Source organism: Oncorhynchus clarkii, chromosome 21 (assembly GCF_045791955.1).
Source record: "Oncorhynchus clarkii lewisi isolate Uvic-CL-2024 chromosome 21, UVic_Ocla_1.0, whole genome shotgun sequence".
Lineage (NCBI taxonomy): Eukaryota > Metazoa > Chordata > Actinopteri > Salmoniformes > Salmonidae > Oncorhynchus > Oncorhynchus clarkii.
Window position 1 is genome coordinate 19,898,972 of NC_092167.1, and position 23,066 is coordinate 19,922,037.

Genomic DNA, 23,066 nt, shown 5'->3' on the forward strand with positions numbered 1-23,066 from the left:
GGTTAATTCCTTCACCTACTGACTCGAAACACCACGATTGGCTGAAACTAGGGGCATGTGGATCTGTGTTGCATGCTTTCACTTCCGGTACACTCCAGTCCTGTTGGTGGCGGTAGGAAATGTGAAACCACAGCAGAAGAAAACAAAAAGAAACCGATTGCTACACTGTACAATAGCAGACTGGAATGTAAACAGATGATCTCAAGTTAGCGTCGCTGTTTAGGTATTAAAAAGGTAAGTCCTTAACCGTTTGACCTCAATCTTGATTACATATTTGCATTTCCATATTGTGTTATCCAATGCCAAATGTATATTTAGTGAAAGAGAAGTATCAAGCTAGTGTATTCCATATGCATTACCTATCACCAGAGTGAGTCACTTGAGTTAAGTGCTGCACTGCTGGCCAGCAACAGAAGCAGACAGAAGACAGCTCCCAAGGATATTTATTGCAAACCAATAGCTATATTCTTCCTATCTAGAATCAGTACATGGAAAAAGTAAGCAAGGAAATCTCAATCTTTGTTGTATGTTGCTGCCTTTATTGGCAGAGTGTGATTCAGAGGGTATTTACACCAGATAAAGGTTTCAGACCAGATTCCAAGGTTTGTTGGCTGTTTAACTAACATGAAGGTCCCATGATGAGAAGTAGGTTAATGGTAACAAGCTTGTGACTTTATTATTTGGAAGAGGCTAACCAAGACCTTTGGTCACCTGTTTGTGGCTTTATATCCTATACCTTTTACCAACGTTTACTAAGGTAAAAAATATCCACTTGGTCTCATAGGACTTTAAATCCCAGTTCTCTCGTTTCAGGCAAAGCTGTGTTTCTGACTTAGAGTTGTGTTTGCTGCTGTCCTGTGATCTAGGCTGTACTGCTGGATAAACTACTGTGGTGCTGTTCCCTCGCTGAACCCCCTATCACTCCTGCCTCCTACTGCTGTTCCCTTGAAGGCCTCCACCCCCTCCTATCCCTCCTGGTGACCCCTGTGATGTCGTCCCCGTGCTGTGGCTTCCTAGCGCAGTACACCCACCATCACCTGGTCGCCTTCCTCCTCACCTTCTTTAGGTAAACTCAACTCCTGAACTCCCACCAGCCTTGTAGGGATCTGGTATAAGACCCTCTGAATGTTCAGAGTTCTCATTCCAGTTCTCTTTGCCCTAAATGCTCTCTACACAAGCACTTAAACCAGAGCATACATACGCATTTGATACGCAGGCTCACTTGTGCTACATCCTCCTTAAGTAAATACATTACTAAGCCAGGGGCCCCAGCACATGCTAATGCCTGGACCGGAGCTACAGTACTCACAGTCCTATACAGCTCTCCACTGATTTTTTAAAATTTAAATGACATCATTGCTTCTTGGTCAGACTGGTTGTTATCAGACTAGGAGAAAGTGAACGTATCAGACAGTTGAGCAGAAAGAATCCGATTAACGCTGAATCTGTGCCTGTGTTGCTCACATTACCTCTCCTAACCTCCCTACTCTGAACCCTGACCTTTGACCCCACTCAGCTGTGCCAAAGATTTTATTGCTGTGCTTTCCAGGCCCTGTCATCAGGAAGTGACGTGTAGCCTAGAGTTCTTATTACAGGTTATATAGTAGTTGTAAACGGGTTGAGTACTGACCTACACACCAGCTGCTTTAAACAGCTAAACACATAATTGGAAGGCCCTGGATGTTTCTGGTCCCTTGTTCTGCTAAGAATGTAACAAGGCTTTATTAATTCTCCCCTCCCTCTCCCTCCAGCTATGTCCTCCTGCACGCCTCAAGGAAGACCTTCAGTAATGTGAAAGTGAGCATCTCAGCCCAGTGGACTCCCTCTGTGCAGAATGCCAGCTCTCCTGCCTTCTCACCCGGGGAGGTACGTACTCAGGAGGATGCGGATTCACTTCCTTGAATTATCCCCCCTTTTCGCCTCATCTAAAAGATGGCCTCTGATATAATGACTTAATTCCTGGATGTCTGCTATTTTGCCTTAGTTTGCACTATTGGATTTGTTTAGTGATCTCTTCAGGTGCAGTCCTCAATATTTACTTTTTGTGTAGTGGATGAGGAAGTGTTATCACGTGTGGAGCTACTGATGAGTACTGAAACAGACCATGAAGTACAGCTAATACTAATGGTCAAATGGTTAAATAAATCCCTTTATTCAGTTGCTCTGAAAATGTTTTTGTTTGATATGATATAATGTTTATTTATTGTGTTACTGTATGTATCTTTGATTGTCTATTCGGAATCTTCCTCCAGACATGGGAAAAGAATAACCTGTTTGCAGACTCCGATGAAGCCACTCTGTTCCTGGGTGTCCTTGACACCATCTTCCTGTTTTCCTACGCCGTGGTGAGTGTCAGGGCCAGCTGGGGTCATGGGGGAGGGGCGTACTGGTAGTCTAGCAACAGTGAGTCAATGTAACCTAATCAGTCATGTCAGATTTACTTCTCTCTCCTGCCCCACACTGAAAGTTGACTGTGGTGTTAATTCGTGAATATTATCTTTAATTATCAACATGGAAACAAGCACACTGGTGCCGTCTTCTCACATTCCCTATTCTGACCTCCCCACTCTGAACCCTGACCTTTGACCCCACTCAGCTGTGCTAAAGATTGTGTGGCTGTGCTTTCCAGGCCCTGTCATCAGGAAGTGACGTATAGCCTAGAGTTCTTATTACAGGTTATAATCTTGAGGATATATGGTAGTTGTAAACAGGTTGAGTGCTGACCTGCAGTGGAGGGTTTGGCCGGGGTAGGGAGTCATTGTAAAATACTTACTTACTTGCCTTACTTGCCAAGTTAAATATATATATTTTTTATAGTCATAGTTAAATAGTCAAAGCAGGAGGACAGAGTAAATATGCGTGTGTTGTTCAATATTCATGCAGGGCCTATATATGAGTGGAGTGATCGGAGACCGCATGAACCTCCGGTATGTCCTCTCCTTTGGTCTGTGTGGTTCAGCCATAGTGGTAAGTGGGGCATTGCTTTTTATATTTCACATACATCTACACAGTTGTTACATCAGATTTTTACAATAGGCACTTAGTTAACACGTAGTTACTACAATAGTCATATATATACTGCAGATTCTGCATTTTGATCCCATTACATTTCATTGTGCTCTATTGATGACGTAATCCAATATAACCTTGTGTTTTTCCCTCCTTCACTTCCCAGGAGTTTGTGTTTGGTACCTTGACTGAGTGGCTGCAGTTCTATAACATCTACCTGTACTGTGGCCTTTGGGTGCTGAACGGCCTACTGCAGTCTGCTGTCTGGCCCTGTGTGGTGGCAGTCATGGGGAACTGGTTCGGCAAGTCGGGGTGAGTATCATGTCCCTCTCTCTGCCATGACACTAGTATACTCCAACACTGATCAATAGGGCTGGGAATTGCCAGGGACCTTACGATACGATATTATAACGATAAGATATTTATTGCGATTCCCACAATTCTATATGTATTGTGATTCGTTGTTGTGATTTTTATTGCGATTCGATGTTCCAAACATATTGCTCACCATATGTCAGAGGGAGAGCCATGAGTTTTGGTCAGTCAGGGAAATAAAAGTGTTGAAAACAAATGGACTCTCTAAAAACAAGATGGAGAACAAGTTATGAAGGAAAAATACTGGCGTTTAGGTGCAGGTACAGAAAACTAGCGGAAAAATAACATTGCAATATTGTCAAAACGATCTACATTGATCACTACTGATCAATGCCGATCACTCACACAGATTGAGTTAGGCTCCCTGATTGTCAACAATCAGAAGTTGTCTTTACAAACAGAAGCCTTAGGGGATTGCTTTAACTGTGGGGTCGTTCCATATGATTTCAATCGCTTTCTGACGACACCCCTTTTGATTTGCCAGAAACCTGTCATACATGTTTGCGCATGGTGAAATTGGTCAGAAAGTAACATTCTAGACCTGAATGGCAAAACATTCAGGAGATAGGTGTTCAAAGTTGACCCATTTTGCTTAACTGTTTCGTTCCCCGGCAAGAAAACCAAAAATGTCAGGCAAACAGAAGGGGGAACTAACAGAGTCACTGACCAACAACCAAGATGAAACAGGTGGGGTTTTAGGAGAGGTTCTGAAAGACATGGGCGTGTCCACTGAAAGTTGACTAGCAACAAAAACTGTAACCTAAAGGACACCAAATACATTTGCCCAAGAAGAGGCAAACAAAAGAAAAAGCCACACCAAACTTAAAGACAGGAAGCAAAACAAAATCAGATCAGGATTGTTTGTCTAGAAATCAAAATTGGGAGCTAACCCTCCAAAATAAGGTGTTAACCCTCCACATCAGTCAAGACAAGTATCGCTCTTAAATAGCACCTGGGCCAGGACAGGTAAAACCCGTTCCCCCTAACGTGGTGGAAACCAGCACAGGTGTAACACATACTGACTAACGAGGTGACACCAATCGGTGCGCCCTACGTGCTAACAAGCTATACGTGCTAAAGTCCAACCTCAAAACATAAATAGAAAAACAAATCCTGTAACAATACCCCACCCTACCATGGGACGTCCATGTCTTTATCTCTGATAAAGATAAACGGTTGAGTTTGGTATAATTTAAAAGTTTACAAATGGGGTTGTCAATCTATTCTATGATTTCTTTTTTTTAAACGTTTTTAATAAAATAAAATAAAATTTAAGCATTAACGCCAATAATCTAAAAACACATGAACTCAGATTTGACTCATTTTCACAAATGTTGTAGCTTAGACCCTATTTTAAATCATCTAAGATCTTATTTTACATCGAAGGGGTGTAGTCAGAAAGTGATTGAAATCATATGGACAGGAAGTGATGTACTGCTTTCTTCTAATTGAGTATTGTGTTGAGTATGTTGTGTGTATTGTGCATGTTCTTTAGAGTGTTGTAACCTCTGTATGTCTCCTCCTCCCTCCAGGCGAGGTTTTGTGTTTGGCCTGTGGAGTGCCTGTGCCTCTGTTGGGAACATTCTGGGAGCTTTCCTGGCATCCAGTGTTCTCAAGTACGGATATGAGGTGAGTGCAGATGCACACAGATATACATATTACAGATCTGCTCTGGGATTCACCTTTTTATAAGGTCTAGATGAAAAAGGGACATGTTACATAGACAATACCTTGCATGGTCTAGTCAGTAAGTCTAGAAGAAAAGGTCACTACATTGTTGTCTAGAGAAAAGTGAATTTATGCGGTATTGTCTTTCTCTCAACCCCTTGCTACATAGTTAGCTATGTAGTCCATCTGTGGTCCCAGGGAAGAAAACATGAACGCACAGAGTATGAACAGCACAATTCCCAATACAAGGCACCTCAGTGTTATGCTGTGTTTCTGCAGTATGCCTTCCTGGTCACTTCAGTGCTGCAGTTTGCTGGTGGGGTGGTGGTGTTCTTTGGTCTGCTCACCTCCCCTAAAGAAGTGGGTGAGTATTGGGTCCACACATGCTCATTTTCCCTCATTGATCTGGTATTATCTCCCTATCATTGTATCGTACTGTACCTTTTTTCACTTCAAGCTTCGAGTTCAATTAGTCGTGTGTACAGGATACGCATGGTATACACCGTCCAATGAAATGCTTACTTGCAGGATCCTCCTCAAAAATGCAACAAGAATAAGAAATAATAAAAGATAAAAGATAAAAAATATGAACATAAAGTAAATGGCTCAGTAGAATAAAATAAACACTTTTAAAAAATTGTGAGGATGTTGTAATACTGTATGTGGAATATGATATAAAGCTCATATAGCTATGATGTACTGTGTGACTCTTTTGATGAAGAGTGTCGTTTCTCTGTCCCATCAGGTCTGTGTTTGGAGTCAGAGACAAGTCTGAGTCCAGTGGAGAGAGATGCAGACAGCCACAGGCCTCTGATGAGTGATGAAGAGGATGAGGAAGAGGAGGGGGAAGAGGAGGGATCGGAGGAGGTGTGTGACGGAGGGTACTACACCATCCAGCAGGGGGATGAGGAGCCGCGGGAAACACCCAAAGCCATAGGATTCTGCCAGGCCTTCTGCCTGCCCGGGGTGCTGCCTGTGAGTGGGATATTACTAGAGCTCTCTGTGTGTCTCTGTGTCCCTCTTTCTCTCTCTTTCTCGTGATCCCTCTAACTCTGGCTAGCTGTCACCCACTCACTCTCTCACACTCACCCTGCTATCTCCCTCTTTCATTCACCCCTCCCAATATCCAATATTCACCCAATATCTATTTCTATATCTGTATCATCTTATCATCCTCCCTGCCTCTCTGCTATCTGCCCCTCCCTGTTTAAGCGTTTTCATTCGGTCTCTGTTCTTTAGCTGACAGTTTTTTTTAGGCAGTGGGGGGGGTGAAGACGTCACTAGTTGCGTTAGTCTCTTTCTCTCAACTTCTCCTCCCAGAACCTTGCCTGTGCAAATGGATCAATAAAGCAAGTATTGTATTATGGAGCATCTGACAATATGAAGATTTTAGTTCTGGCTTTCTGTGATGACTCTCTCAGTAACTGGTGACTGTCATCCTCTCTCCCCAGTATTCCCTGGCGTACGCGTGTCTGAAGCTGGTCAACTACTCCTTCTTCTTCTGGTTGCCCTTCTACCTGAGCAGGAACTTTGGCTGGAAGGAGGCCCAGGCCGACAGGCTCTCTGTGTGGTACGACGTGGGAGGCATCATAGGTGAGTTTTTCCGGCCCAGGCCTAGTTAACGCTGGCTGTATTGACTGGTTAATATGAATGACATTGGCATTGGTGTTGTTGACTGCGGTTTAGCTGTGGTAACATCCTAGCTAGCTATGCAGAGTCATTTATCTATGCTGTCTGAAGAGCCGATTGAGGTCCGTTTGCATCGCTCTCTAACGTAGTTCCATGTACATTTGTGCGACTGAGTTTTTGGAACACGACGCAAATGGACCTCCGTCTGCTCCGTTTACGTGGACTGTGTAGAGCCCTTAAGACGGGACCGCAAATTGTGTATTAATCTTCTGCTCTCTGTCTCTCTCTCTCTCTCACAGGTGGTACGATCCAGGGCCTGATCTCAGACTGCATGGGGAAGAGAGCTCCAGTGTTAGCCGTCAGTCTGCTGCTGGCTATGGGAGCCCTGGTGGGGTACAGTCGTGAGTACTCCTCCTTTTTTCATCCACCTTCCTCCTGTTTCTAGCCCAAAACATCTCACTATATTTCTCAGGCCAACATTCAATTTCAATGTGATCCCATTTACTTAAGAAATAGTATTCCCATTTTATTTATTTATTTAGGTCAGAGAGAAAAAATTGAAATGGTTCATTATTGTGTTATGTCAATTCTAGAGGGGGGAGAAAATGAAGAACCATATGTCTCATACAGAATCCACAAAAAAACATGTGAATTAACCCTGTGTTGTCCCCCCCTCAGACTCCCCTCCGGACCAGGTGGTGAATGCAGCTCTCCTGGCCACCACAGGTTTCTTCATAGGAGGGCCATCCAACATGATCAGCTCAGCCATCTCTGCAGACCTGGGGCGACAGGAGGCCCTCAGGGGCAGTCAGGAGGCTCTGGCTACCGTCACCGGCATAGTGGACGGGACTGGGAGTATTGGAGCTGCAGCGGGACAGGTAGACTACACTAGAGATCGAGAAAGTACACACTCGCACGCACATACATACATACATGCATACATACATACATACACACATAAATATGTGCTTTCCATTGATTTAATGTTGAGTATTTTACCTTGTCTTTCAGTACTTGGTATCGCTGATCGAGAGCAAACTGGGCTGGATGTGTGTGTTCTACTTCTTCATAGTCATGGTAAGATCATCTGTCTAATCCATAATGTGAGACAATGTTCATGTATTCCGTTAATTAGTCACTTATTCTCCTCAGGAGCATCTTACATAAGACACTGTGTTGTCCCTGTTTGTGACATATTTGGTCCTGTTGTGATTGCCTCACAGACGGGGGGCAGCATAGTCTTCATCTTGCCGCTGATCGTGACTGAGATCCGGGCCATGTGGAGGGACAGACAGGCAAGGACACACCAGCTGTGATGCCTTCCTCACGGGGGCCATGTTTGTTCCTACTCCTTCCCTTCCCTACTAGCTGTCAGTCAATCAGATTATGTCCACTGATCACTACTGTAGATATATGTACAACATGTCTATGAATGTGTGTCCAATCTATGTATATATTTGGTCTGAAACACGTTTTTTAAAGATGACTTCAGCGCCTCTTACGAGCGGGGGCAGGGCCCTCTCCATGTTTGTGGTCTAAGATAGGAAGTTCCAAGCAGCTGTCAGTGATTCAAATTCCTTTGCCTGTTTACTGAAGTGTATAATGATTACTTGTATAGAATGATTGGATCTGCTCATTTGCTTAGTAGAGATCAGATTTCAAAGGCACGCAAAACACACACTCACTGAAGTCGGCCACTCACTCTTAGAATCTCACAGTCACACATCCGCTTGGTGGATTTTCAGTCATTGCCTGTAGCACATACATGTAGTCAGTGACCACGTCTACATGCACACAGTATTCTGGACAGTAGCTCATTCATATGGGTTAAATAGCAACTGAAATATGGCCTACAACCTCTCACATGTAGCATAATATAATGTTAACTCGTGCAGAATTATGCTTTTTTTTTTTGCAGTAAAATTAGGCAACAAATGTTAATTTTGTCTCGGGAACAGGAGTGGATAAATATTAATGATTTCTTTCAGCATCTCTTGAGAAAACGCGTGTGTAATGTGCAGACAGTCTTATCATAAACCTATTTAATTGTTTTCTCAGCTTTTAATTTAATTAAAACCGGTCAAACTGATGACATTTGGACATTTTGTACAGACCTATCGTTCCATTGTTTTTGGAATCTTTCCACTGTTCTCCACGGTCGCTAAACGAAACAGACAACTTTACCGGTTTTAGCTAGATTACTACTGCGTTCATTCTATCGATGTAAGACATTATTCTGGTGAGCACTACTTTATTTGGTCTTCTGGGACAACAAGTTATGACAGAAGAGAAGTTGCATGTATCTAACAATAGTTGGCAAACAAATGGCCAACTAATTGTCAGAAATTATAAACAGAAAGTGTCTAAATGAAGGGTGAAATTAGCCAGTAGGCCACACGGTCCAATACGGAGCATCAGTAAAACTTTTTCGGGTTATTGTAAACGGGATATGATGTTTACGTGTGTCAACTCACTTGAGTACCCCGAATAATAACGGAATATTGGTGTGCATTTAAACGTGGTCAGTGTAAAAAGTACGTTTGCCGATAAAGTTTTTAAGCAGCTTTGTAAGTCATAAAGGTCAGTAAACATTAACTGCACGCCTCTGAAATATTTTATTTATTTAAAGAACAGTAAGATTACATCAATGTAAAAAAAAATCGTCTTATCAAAATTAGGTAAAAGTATACTGATTTTATTTACTGTAGGTACATAAATTAAAACGGTACAAGTAGTTATCCTGGTTGGACTGGGATCAGTTGCTAAATTACTGTAGTGGTTTTAACCAAGGTCACAAGTGCATTTCAGCTGGTCCAGGACCTGCTAAACTTGATGAAATGGAATGTGTATTTAATTGTAACATTATCGAATGTATGTTCTTAATCTGTGATGAATGTTCGTTTTTTTCTCTCCATATGTGCACTTTAAATTCATATTTTAATGAGCCTATGTGATGTTTGTTTTGTTTTTTCAAGAAAAGAAAATTGACTTTTTCTAAACTGTTGCCTCCTATATTTTTATTCTTCACAAGGGAATTTACTATATATGTTTGGGAAACCACCTCAATGAATTTGAACTTCAATGACCTAAACTGTATTCACACAACTGACTTCTTTGTATAAATCTCATAAAGCAATGAAACCAGCATTTAGAAACATTGAATTAGCATACTTGTATTTATTTTCACATATAAAATGGACACAAATTAAGAGGTTCTGTTCAGAAGGACTTTCGCGGTAAATTACTAATGGGATAGACACCCTTGTAGAACAGTAGATACATTCTGCTCAATCCTGTTACAGACGGTGTTACGTCACTTCAGAACCACCAGGAGGAGCCTTTAAGGCAAAAATAATACCATCAAAATATGTGTAGTATTAGTAGGCCTAATTTTTATTTAACTAGGAAAGTCAGTTAAGAACAAACTCTCATTTACAATGACGGCCTAGGAACAGCGAGTTAATTGCCTTGTTCAGGGGCAGAACGACACATTTTTACTTTTGTCAGCTCAGGGATTCGATCAAGCAACCGTTACTGGCCCGACGCTCTAACCACTAGGCTACATGTCTCCCCTAATATAATTAGTAGGCTTAATATAATTAGTAGACTTAATATGGGTAGAGTTAGTAGGCCTACTAGATTTTACAGCTGTTGACACTGAAGATCATATTAATGTACAAGGAGGTAATAAATGATGGATGAAGACGAGTCTAAACAAACAATACGTTAGTATATTTCTATCATTTATTTACATGATTAATAATCTGAAACATACTGTAACAAATGAACATCAAAGTCAACAGTGCACCAAAAAACGGTCATTGAATCCTCATTGAAATGTGTCATTTTATTTTCAAACTATTACCAAACCGAATCAAAGCTAATAGTCTGTTCCCATGTAATTACATTGTAATACACTTTGCATACATGAACCATTATCCTATCAAAAACCTATATTATCCATTCATGCATATAAGGCATGCAATACTATGTTTTGATATACCTGGGATACTGTGGGCCAGGGGGGGATGCAGGATTGAGCAGCCCAGTAGCTGTATACAGATCTATGATCATTAACTTATCACAGTTCGCTTGCCAAGGGAATTCTGGGAAAACCAGTACTATTAGGCTGAGTATTACCTTGTTTTAACACTGTTGTAATACCAAGAAAGCACCTAATATCTATTTATCATTTTGTGTCCGACCCAAACTACGATAGCCCATAGTCTGTGTCCCAGTTCAGCAGTGAAGGTTTGTTTTTTCTAAACACTTCCCCTTCCATGAGAGTAGCTCTATAAAATCAGAAATATAGAATTATCTTGTCAATAATGTTTTAGTGCAAAGACAGTTCAACAATACACATAATCAATTAGTTTTACCGAAAGGGTATTTAGAATTATTTCCCTACAAAAACAAAATATATAGTTAAAAATAAGTTAACAGACTTTTAAAGATTTGTTTTGAACACGTTGAAAGACAGGCGCATATATACCAACATGCACATATAGACTCAAGTCCAAACACACACAAAACAACAACAAAAACACCATAAAATATTATTAAATAAAAATGGATAATCGATTCCATTTGTGAGGTGAAGTGTGTAAACGGAAATCAAGACGTTCTGTTGACATGTCTCTCTACGTTGGCAAGTCAAGAGGGCGGTGTTATAAGGACCTCTGTGGATCCAGACAAAAGCCCTCTAGAACACAGGCCACTCGTCTGGCTATAGAACCACTTTGATTCAGGGTCTCGGACATCATTCTGTTGCGGTCTATTAATAAAGTCCCTGCCCCCCCCCCCCCCCCCCATCCTCCATTCTCCATTCTGTCTACTTCTGGGAAACCAGTCAAAGCAAGCCAGAGGGCTAGAGATAACAAAGCTCAGGACTCCCAGAGGACTTGAGTTTCCTCAGTCCTGCTTTGAGCTGGAATGGGCCTATCACTCTGACACACTGACTCTTTTACCTGATGTGTAACTAAAGCCTATGGTCTGAACCCATTTTACCACTGAACCAGCTATGAACAGTAATACAAAATCAACTCCTGTAGTTTCCAACAAATATGTTGTAATTATTTGACAATTTTTTATTTTGTATATCTTTTTTCAATTATTTTCACTTTTTTTGTCAATCGCTCAATGAGGTAGGTAATCCAGATTATGGCTATTTGTTCAAACATGACACATTTTGGGAAATGCACTCCCTGTAGGACTGCTATTTTTGCCACTATTATTTACAGTATTGCGATGTGACTCTGGAGAATGAATGGTATAACGTTTGGAATGTAATACCAATGGATACATCTGTGATACTGTATATTAATCACAGGTATATCTGAGATGTATATGTGAGATGCTTAAGGCATGTGGATGTCTATGGCTATGTCCCTTGCCTCAAGCCAACGCTTACAGATGTCTCACAAATCATATATGTTTTCTTTTTTTTTTTTTTTTGGTCAACTGCCTCAGTTGTCACAACAGTCTAGTATTTAGCACAGCAATGGAAATGTGTTACAGCTCAGCTCCTCATAAAAAAAAGAATCATTTACTGACAGAACTTGGAATGTTCCGTATGCATTAAGGATCCATGTACTTTTGTGAACTACAAACACCATTATAACTTCAACTCCATATAATGTCAATGCTACATTACCTTCATACAGAAAAGAGTCGCGTTCAAAACTTAGAGGCTGCCATTATAAAGAGACAAGAGTAGAAATGGATACATTGTAAAAAAGGATTTAGCCAACAAAAGCCATATATTCCGTTTTGTTACCAAACAGTTTCCAAGAATATGTTTTACTACCTTTAATAAGATAAATGGGTCAAAATGAAGCGGGCTAAATAGATCATGGAAAGATTATGGGCTAAATAAAAACAGTTTTACATTTTATTCCGTTTTGTACTGAAGTTCTTGACGAATTTTACAGAGACGGTGGTGCCAACGGTGAAGTGTATGTCTGCCATAATAACAATATTTGAGCATGAACTTAAGCTAATTTAAGCTTGTTGCCTACTGACACCTTATATCACTCTGTAATAATACTCACACCAAGAAGCTGACGTGACGCTTTAGTATCTTGTTGTTAAGAATAAAACAATTAGCGTCATAAAAAAAACATATATTGAGAAGCATTATTACTCAATAAGATGTATCATTATCATAAAAGTCCCTACCGATGCAGCCATCGCCTGATAGCCTAAGTGCCGGAACTTCACCGTTGACCTTTGTACCCTAGGCTAATCATGGTCACGTTGCCAATTTGACCTGAGGTGACCCCGGGGCCTCTTACTCGAGTGGCTGATACTTTTACAGCCGTGGTGAAACTGAAGACGACACGTGGATTGTGGTCAGGAGTAGTTGAACTCCTCTTATCAAAACTCTGAGATAGGCTGTTAGAGAGCGGGCTGAGGTGGTTAGGGGTTAAGAAATACTATACCAAGGGTACTGTTGGAAGAAGTCTCTTACAACAGAGCCGTTTAGGTTTTTTCCTGATGAGTGTATTTGAACTATTTCACAGTATAATCTAAAGCTTAGACAATCATACAAGCTTAGGAAATATAGATGAAATACAGCTATATAAATATATATACAAACATATCCATCATTTCCACTCAGAGATATTTCACTCTGAGAGGACGTTAGTTAGCTTCCTTGCGTGGAAATCAACAGAGTTTGTCAGGAGTTTTTAAGACATTTTGTAGCTATGAGCTTTTTGACAGTCAAAGTCGCTACAGAAAGCTGCAGAGATTATAAATTAATCTTAATGAGGTGATTTCCAAACGAAGCATGCCCACTGAATGGTGCTCTTTCTTGGGATGCGTTTACTTCAGGGAGGACCGTTTGTGGTGCATGGCCCTCCTCTTCTTCACAACAAAGAATTCTGTGGATGACCGGCAGAGAGAGAGAACAGGTGTTAGTTCCCAGTCCCAGTAATGTAAGGGAAATAATATTTGCATCCCAAATGGCACCCTATTCCCTGTATAGTGCACTAATTTTGACCAGGGCCCATAGGGTTAAAAGTAGTGCACTAGATATAGAGGATAGGGTGGAATATGGGACACACACAACAAGGCTTATAACTGGGAAACTGTTTGGGAAAATGGCATAGGTAACAACACAGTATTGTTGCAAGGCCTAAAATACAGTGCTTTTGCAAGCACACTGAGGTATTCACTGCTGTCACTCAATGGTTATTAACAGGTTAACAGGTTAATAACAGGTTCATATGAAGTTCAAAACAACCTGTAAACTTCTATTATCTCTCTTTAAATGAAGACCTCAGGGCTTGTGGGAGTAATAATAATAAAAAAAATACACAAATGTATTTATTTATATTATTTATTTATTATTATTATAACGATCGTCAAGTTAACCTCTGGACTCCAACATGTTGTAGGCTACTAACTCTCTATTGCCTTTTTTCGTATGGTTTTTGTACCAAGCCCAATAGAAGGAAAAAATAGGGGGAAAAGTGCGGCACCTCTCCCGTTCATTGACACTGACCTGTTATGGCGGCTTGTCTCCGTTTGACTGCTCCTGCCTTCTGGCTGGCCACCATCTTCTCCGGCCTCTGGATCCTATAGCTCTCCCTGGTGGTCACCTCCAGGTATTCCTCTCCAATGCTGGACGACCCTGGAGATGATGCCTGAGCCAGCCTGACATTCTCGCTCTCTGCCCTCCGCCCAGCGATGCCAATCACCGGCTTCTTTACCACACAGCTGTGGTAGAACGCCGGCACATCCTGGCACTTCATCTCCTCCCACTCCATGCTGGCGCTGTTGGTGGCCGGCCGGCCGGCGTTGAAGTCAAAGCCCCAGCGCTTGTTGGCCGACTCCACGGTCATACCCAGGTGCCTCTGGAAGTCCTGTTGCAGCTGCTCGTGGTCCACAGGCCCAAACAGGTTCCTCCTCACCGGGCCCTGGGCCCTGCGCTTCAGCTCCTCCATACTCCCACAGACCAACATGGCCCCATCAGATGATAATGATGATGCCATCTCAATGTCCCTGAGAGAGAAAGGGAGAGGGTTAAAGGTGAGGTGTCTGTTTTTCTGTGAGGTGTGGCCTAGGTTTAGACACACACTCATACCAACACACTAAACACACAGACACGCCTGTTCTGTTCAGCGTTTGCCCTTTAGGGGCATCGTTGAATTGTATGTGATCAAACACACATGCCCTACCTCCCTCAAACTCAACTCTGGACCTTGAAGCCAGTTCCACTGCATTTTTTCATGGTTTCCCTCTAATCGGGGATTGATATAGAACGTGGACAACAAGTGGGAGCAATTAATTATCAGGTAGAACAGAAAACCAGCAGGCTCCGGACCTTATAGGGTAAGAGTTGAGTACCCCTGCCCTACCTAACCCACTTAGTAGTTAACCATATGGTAAGAGACCCACACACCAAATAAATCTCCAACATCCATAGAATCAGAATAGAAGAACACCTAAAGTATGTAAAAATGAACCTGCTCCATCTGCTCTGGTCTCTGCTCTGGCTGCCAGAGGTGAGAGGTCAGGAGGAAAGGTCACATGGTGCGGCCCGGGAAACGTATGGAAAATGTTTCACCTCATGTGAGAATGTTTTATGTGCTCTTCTAGTCACCCCATGTAATTACAGGTATACATTCTGAACTTCAGGAATGTTACACGTTTTTGTAGTTTACGAGTTACAATACTAGTGTTTTAAATGAACTTATTTTTAGTGACACGCAAACATTCTACACACCAAGGAAATCTAGGCCTCTCAGAGTAGGAGTGCTGATCTAGGATCTGTTTTGCCTTTTAGATCATAAGGAATATAATTATATGGACAGGTCCTAGATCAGCACTCCTACTCTGAGACTGTGAATACAGGCCCTGATCAGCTTTTTCTTTTAAATTAATATATTAATAGGTTCAAAATCACATAATTCCCCACAGCAATTCAATTTAAAAAATCAATAGCAAGTAAACCATTATACAGCTTCCAAAGTCTAGAAAATATTCATTAATATCCAATAGATCACATGTAACAGTCTGAATTGTTTTAATAAATACCTGTTAGGTTGGTCAGATTTGCCTTGCTGAGTCTATCCCTGGTATATAATGAGAACTTCCCTTCCCTGACCTTTCTTATCAAAGTTAGAAACATCTAGATCTTTTTTTCTTATTATTTTGCCTCCTTGAAATACAGTTTTACCCGCCAGAGTGTATCAGTCAGTTACCCACTATCAGCATCAGTGAATGGGAAGGAACCACACTGAAAAAGGTGCGCCAGACAGGCAGTGAATCATTTCTACGCCTTTGTCTATCTAAAAAATCGTTACACGGTGGGATTGAGCAAACTTTACAGCGTCTGGGACACAACTACGTCTGCATTTAAATGCCAGCCCCCTCATACAAAGAAACACACTTGTGTAACAGAAACCATTATTCCACATTGTGAACATTAGATTTTATGCATCAGATTGACAACCTTTTCAGACGTTCATCTATAAAGAAAACGCAAAGAAACAGCCAAATTGAAAATAAAACACATACAAAAAAAACAAAAAAAAATGTATGAATTAAACAGGTAAAATAAGATTTTTAGGATCTTGTACTTTGAGAGACGCATACACTATGCTGGGTTTCTTGGATGACAACTGCTGGGTGGCTTGGCTGACTCAACTGCTGGGTGGCTTGGCTGACTCAACTGCTGGGTGGCTTGGCTGACTCAACTGCTGGGTGGCTTGGCTGACTCAACTGCTGGGTTGCTTGGCTGACTCAACTGCTGGGTTGCTTGGCTGACTCAACTGCTGGGTGGCTTGGCTGACTCAACTGCTGGGTGGCTTGGCTGACTCAACTGCTGGGTTGCTTGGCTGACTCAACTGCTGGGTTGCTTGGCTGACTCAACTGCTGGGTGGCTTGGATGACTCAACTGCTGGGTGGCTTGGCTGACTCAACTGCTGGGTTGCTTGGCTGACTCAACTGCTGGGTTGCTTGGCTGACTCAACTGCTGGGTGGCTTGGCTGACTCAACTGCTGGGTTGCTTGGCTGACTCAACTGCTGGGTTGCTTGGCTGACTCAACTGCTGGGTTGCTTGGCTGACTCAACTGCTGGGTTGCTTGGCTGACTCAACTGCTGGGTGGCTTGGCTGACTCAACTGCTGGGTTGCTTGGCTGACTCAACTGCTGGGTTGCTTGGCTGACTCAACTGCTGGGTGGCTTGGCTGACTCAACTGCTGGGTTGCTTGGCTGACTCAACTGCTGGGTTGCTTGGATGACTCAACTGCTTGGTTTGACTCAACTGCTGGGTTGCTTGGGTGACTCAACTGCTGGGTTGCTTGGCTGACTCAACTGCTGGGTTGTTTGGATGACTCAACAGCTTGGTTTGAATCAACTGCTTGGTTGCTTGGGTGACTCAACTGCTGGGTTGCTTGGGTGATTCAACTGCTGGGTTGCAGGCATTCGGTCACTTAGTTGGGTTGTTTTCTTTAAAAATATCAAGGTTGGGTTGTTGATGCTGGGTTATTGATGCTGGGTTATTGATGCTGAGTTATTGAGATATGACCGAGCGGGTTAGATCAGAAGACTGGAAGCATAGCTTTAGTAGGGACCTAGCTTTCAGACACTTGGTGACCCGTGAAAGTAAAGGTCATTCCGGTTAATCTGTTATGTTGTATTGTTATTAGGAGTGTGAACGTTAACATGTTTAAATTCAATTGGGATCTTTAACGTTAAGAAAAATCCCTAAATTAAAAACAAAGTTTTTCTGTTTTTTACCCTACAAAATGCAGTTATCACAAAACAATATATTTTCCATGTTATGGACATCTAGACAATAGGCAATTAAGGCCTGGGGAAAGTTGTGTATTTTAAGTACAACCAGAGAGGAAGAGGTTGGTGAATTTGCAAGGCATGCAAGACAAGACATTGTGAGATACAGATTACCAAGACATATACGCTTGTTTCTGCCTGCCCCCTCATTTCTCTCCCTCGTGCTCCGCTAATGGTGAGTTTGTGTTCACTCTTTGGTTTGTTGCGTGTAGAATATCGTAGCCTATTCATTCATGATAGGCCCTGCTTTACTGATGTTGCGAGACATTGCAAGCCAAGAAATTGCGAGATACAGCTTTTGATTGCCGATCGATAGGCCTAGTGCACAGTTCGGACTCTGTCTGCCTGGTGGCCAACCTGCCTATACTGTGCCCTCTCTCACCCGGTGTCCCTCACTGGCTCGCTATGAAAGACACAAGTGTTTGCATTTTCGTAAGTACGACAACTAATCAGTCTCCTCCATTCCAAAATGACGGAATCTTAGGAGTCAATCTTGCACTTAGAAATGGGAGGCAACGTGGAGAAAGTGGAGGAATAAATTGTTTTGGAGTCAACTCTCCACCCCTGTCATCGTCGTTAAGATTTGGAAAAATGGCAGCAAAGTCCTGTCTGGAAATAGTTTAAGAAGTTAAATGAGAAGGAAATGCTAACTTGCAAAGTGGAATTGAGGGTCAGTAATGGAGGTACAGGTGTAATGCTTAACCGTCTGAAAAGGACACATTGTGAGACCTCAAACCGTTGCTTGCAGCAGCGCATCTCCATTGTGAATTCACATTGAATTTTATGCATTTTTCTTTGCGTTTTAACGGAAAACCGATTTTAAAAAACGGCTGTTTAAACGTTAAGAAATTTTTACCATTTGTCACATCCCTAATTGTTATCACATTTTAAGGTTGAACACTGAGCCTTTTATAGATTTAATGAGGCATAGTCCCTCAAGAGCCTATGTATATCCAAATGTTGGGACAGTTAGCACTTTGTCACAATATGTAAATAATCATATTACTCATTTTATATTAATGTATGTAATGTGCAAAAATATTCTAGGATCGTTTTATTTTGCACTGAACAAACTTAACATGATTAACAAGAATGACACTTAAGTCTCACGGGTGGCCAAAAGTAATTATATTATAGCCACCTCCCTTATAGGCCACCCCTCCTGAAAATAAAATGTTAAAAGTCGGTGGGTCAACTCTGCATGAAAGTGAATAAAAACCAGATTGATGCTAAATTCACCCATGTTGGGGGTAATCCCAACAACCCAAAATGTTGGGTTATTCAAGAAAGAATTCAGCATGTGTTCTGTTCAATATTTACCTAGTGCTGGGTTACCAAATAACACAAATTGGGTTGTTTTTAACCCAGCATTTTTTTTAGTGTAAGAATCTTAAGGAAAACAGGGGCGAGAGCCAGGGAATTGAGGTCGACTCAATTGAGCATTGCGCAATGGCCTGTCAACTGTTTAAAAACAAATGTACAGACTTAAACTGTGAGTTTTTACATTATATTCGTTGCTCTCTAGCTATAGATATTAAATATCTTATATAAAGCATAATCATAAAGGGAACAGTAGGACTAATAGGATATTGGTTAGGCCTACTATGCCAAAGATGCCTATTCTCGACATTGCGTTCATGACGCAGTTTGATCAAATTCTTAGCCTGTTCCGTAAAGAAGAAAAAACGTTTTACGTAAAATACTTTGATTAAAATAAGTCTTCTTTCCAATAACATATTTTCATGAAAATAAAAACATTATTCTAAACTAATATAAACTGCCATTCCCTCAACAGCAACAGCTCAACTCCTTGGAGTGAAAGTTGTTTGCGTCGAAAAAGTGGGCGCGGTAACTAGATCATTTACAACTCTCTGGAATCCCCAGACCCACACAAACATTCTCAATCTCCGATCATAATTGTGGCCAACTTCTCCAAACAGGCGATAAGAGGAGAAACACTTTGAAACTACCACATTTTAAGAGTAGAGCACTCGATATCATTGCCAGATGTTAAAATAGATTCAAAGTAGCCTTATTTTGAACCAATACACAGAAGAAGTATAAATCACAGATGACGCAGTTACATTCGCATACTACATGAGATGTTGGTCAATGAGATGCAACAGAAGAAAATACACATTGACAATAAAAACCCGAACAGCACAGATTTTCCTATGGTTTGACTCTGCAAAGTCTGAATAAGAATAATGCAAAACTTCTCAAATGTTGCCAATGTGACTTCTCTTACCATCAGTGTCCAATGATGCACTCAAATCTGAAATACTGTTGCGAATTCCTGACGTTGTGGGTCAAAATTGACGCGCCTCACCGAAGTATAGACTGAAGCTCTTCACTGTCCACGATAAACTAATATCACTTTAAAAGCTCCCAGTTATTGCGCTCTCTTGTCCCCTTATGTGACTTGTTTGTTCCTAGAAGGCAATGGGACGTCCTACCGCCACAGAATATTTAATCACGTGATAATCACCGCAGAAGACTTAAACACGTCATAATCATCATAACAATCGGGTTTTGGGAGCTGGACCATTGAGCTGGACAATGCCCAAGGAAAACACCTTTATATAATCAGTGATTCAATCAATTTCATCCAATGACATAAATAGTTGGTATAAGTGCGCATCCTGGCCTTGCATTCTTAATTAAATACACTATTAGAAAAAAAAGATGCTATCTAAAACCGAAAAGGGTTTTTCGATGGTCCCCATATGAGAACCCTTTTGAGTTCCATGTAGAACCCTTTCCACAGAGGGTTCTACCTGGAACCCAAAAGGGTTCTTTCTACCCGGAACCAAAAAGGGTTATCCTATGGGGCCAGAAAAAAGAACCGTTATGGAACACTTTTTTCAAGTGTAGGCTAATGTAAAATCTGGCATACAATAAAAATCATCTTGGTATACTACTTCTTTTAAATCAACCAACACATTTTCTATTAGTTTTTCAATATATTTCCTACCTCGTTTTCATTATAAGAACGTTTTGAAGTTCGGTTGTAAGATTCGAACTGCGCGCAAAGATTTGTTGCACTGTTCTCTCTCTAGGTAAAATATCTTGGCATATAGGACCCATTTACCCAGCTCTTTTGAATGTGACACATTCTTATGTTGGCATTGCGTCACGTTTCACCTTGGCTCCGATCCAAGACCACAAGTCACGTTGAATTTCAACGTGAGCTAGTCAACCCTCTACTCCATTTTGTATTTTTTTCTCCCGCAGTTTAGCCTACGTTTCATTTAGGTACAGTCATCTCCCGCTCGAAAAGTTCTCAATGGGACTGGCTAGGCACAAAATGTTTTTTTGTTGCTTTGTGCCATTTTCAAATAGTTTGACCTATAGCTGATATTACTATTTAGGACAGTAGGTTACATATCAAGCATAAGGTCCATGTTAGTCTATTATGTTAGTATAGTTAGTCTATTGCGCTATCTATTAGTATTAGTCCGAATTAACATGAATTACTTATTCTAACTAACATTAGTTACAATGTTAGTATAATTAAAACATGTTCAAAGCTTTATTAATACACTATTATAGTAGGCCATATATGGACAACAACAAGGCTGCGTTTACACAGGCAGACAATTCTGATATTTTCCCCCTAATTGGTCTTTTTTTCAAATCTGCTCTGAAAAAGAGCAGATTTGGGCTGCCTGTGTAAACTGCCAAAGTGTCATGTTATTATTGATGATTTATGTCTTGTTATACCTTTAATTTATGTTTTTAGTCTCCTGGTCTTACACTCTCACATAGAGATAAATTATGTCAATAAGAGATGTTTGCTTAGGCTATACAAATTGTTAAACATTTCCAGTGAATGACTGAGTGAGGTGTCTGTTTCTCAAACTAGACACTAATGTACTTGTCCTCTTGCTCAGTTGCGCACTGGGGCCTCCCACTCCTCTTTCTATTCTTGTTAGGGACAGTTTGTACTGTTCTGTGAAGGGAGTAGTACACAGCATTGTACGAGATCTTCAGTTTCTTGGGAATTTCTCGCATGGAATAGCCTTCATTTCTCATAACAAGAATAGACTGACAAGTTTCAGAAGAAAGTTATTTGTTTCTGGACATTTTGAGCCTGTAATTGAACCCACAAATGCTGATGCTCCAGATACTCAACTAGTCTAAAGAAGGCCAGTTTTATTGCTTCTTTAATCTGGACAACAGTTTTCATCCGTGCTAACGTAATTGAAAAAGGGTTTTCTAATGATCAATTAGTCTTTTAAAATGATAAACTTGGATTAGCTAACACAACGTGCCACTGGAACGCAGCTACTATAAAAATTTGCTTTTCAAGGGACTGTCTAAGTGACCCCAAACTTTTAAATGGTAGTGTATATGGTATCACTATTAAAGTAATATCTCCTTCTTGTATCTTTATTACATACCAGTGTATCCCCTTCCTCATAGGTCCTTTCTCCTTTTTCAGTTATTACATAGGTTCTGTCATACTTGCATGGCTGTGGGGTGACATCATAGGGACTGTTTGTTCAGGGGCCAACACCCAACACCACTCCTCAGTCTGAGCTGAGGTTGTTCCAGGTTTCCAGACCAACGGCTATTGCTATTTATACATCAGCTGATGTAAAGACATACAGCATCACTTTCCCACCGAATTGGATATTGGCGACCAAAACATGGCAACTAGAGGTCATTTTTGAACATTTGTCTCTGAACTCGATTGTACTGCATTGTACTCTGCTTAACTTAACATAGGCCTACTATATTTTCTGGAGCTTGGATGCCGACTTTTCTGGGAGTAGTATTATCATAACACATAGCTGGCCGACCAGGCCCCCCCTTCCCCGAGATGAGTTTAAAACACAGACAAGTATGATCTGTAGAGCTGGGAAGGATATGAGTTTAAAACACAGACAAGTATGATCTGTAGAGCTGGGAAGGATGTGTTTGAGATATAGTCTTTGGTTAGAGTGCATTTTGTTAGTTGCACATATTCAAATAAGGGTTAGGCAGGATTCTTCCAGAAGAGAATGACTGGGCGTCTCCATTTGTTTCCAACTCAGTCATGGTGACGATTGTCTTATGACAGAGTAATGAGTTGACTCACTTACTGACTGTTCCCAATCTTGAGAACGTGTCCATGACAGTGTCCACGACTCTCTGAATTCAGCTGGTAACCTTTAAGAACAAATCAGTCTTTGCGCATGGCAGGGTTGGGCTCAATTATAATTGAAGGCAGTCAATTCAGGAAACTGAAATGAAAATGAAATGATTGAAAAAGGGGCATCTATTTTTAATGGCTTCTTAATTAACTGCAAAGGAGAAGCTATCCATGTCAAAGGTTTTATCACTTTGAATTCAAATTCAATTTGAATTGAGCATAGCAGTTTGAATACATTGTAATGTGTGGATTATCATCAGCATACAATGAAGCTCCTCAGTGTTTGTGGGAAATGTGTCCCTCCATTGTTTTCCCTTGACCCTGTCCTTATTTACTGTCTATCTATTGTACTCCAGGCCAGTCTTTAATCCTCCTGTCTGTCTACAATAGAATTTAACCTTAATGTTTGTTGATTCTTCTGTTCACAACACAGTATTGCTAAGGAC

The 23,066-nt window shown here is 41.1% G+C and overlaps 2 protein-coding genes across 2 annotated transcripts; one reads left to right on the forward strand and one right to left on the reverse strand.

The window, feature by feature from the left end:
* The first annotated feature begins 87 nt into the window (after positions 1–87).
* LOC139378713 (sugar phosphate exchanger 3-like) lies at positions 88–9,680 on the forward strand. The gene is made up of 14 exons (XM_071121144.1): positions 88–234; positions 867–1,066; positions 1,752–1,866; positions 2,253–2,345; positions 2,884–2,967; positions 3,176–3,321; positions 4,917–5,013; positions 5,332–5,416; positions 5,798–6,027; positions 6,504–6,645; positions 6,981–7,082; positions 7,360–7,559; positions 7,693–7,758; positions 7,905–9,680. The coding sequence occupies exons 2-14, from the start codon at positions 990–992 to the stop codon at positions 7,995–7,997; spliced, it is 1,530 nt and encodes a 509-aa protein (XP_070977245.1). The 5' UTR covers positions 88–234; positions 867–989; the 3' UTR covers positions 7,998–9,680.
* A 727-nt stretch (positions 9,681–10,407) lies between these two features.
* Positions 10,408–20,591, reverse strand: LOC139378714 (cyclin-dependent kinase inhibitor 1B-like). Its single transcript, XM_071121145.1, has 3 exons — positions 19,732–20,591; positions 14,189–14,688; positions 10,408–13,565 (listed from the first exon to the last, which is right to left on the reverse strand). The coding sequence occupies exons 2-3, from the start codon at positions 14,676–14,678 to the stop codon at positions 13,507–13,509; spliced, it is 549 nt and encodes a 182-aa protein (XP_070977246.1). The 5' UTR covers positions 14,679–14,688; positions 19,732–20,591; the 3' UTR covers positions 10,408–13,506.
* Between the last annotated feature and the right edge of the window lie 2,475 nt (positions 20,592–23,066).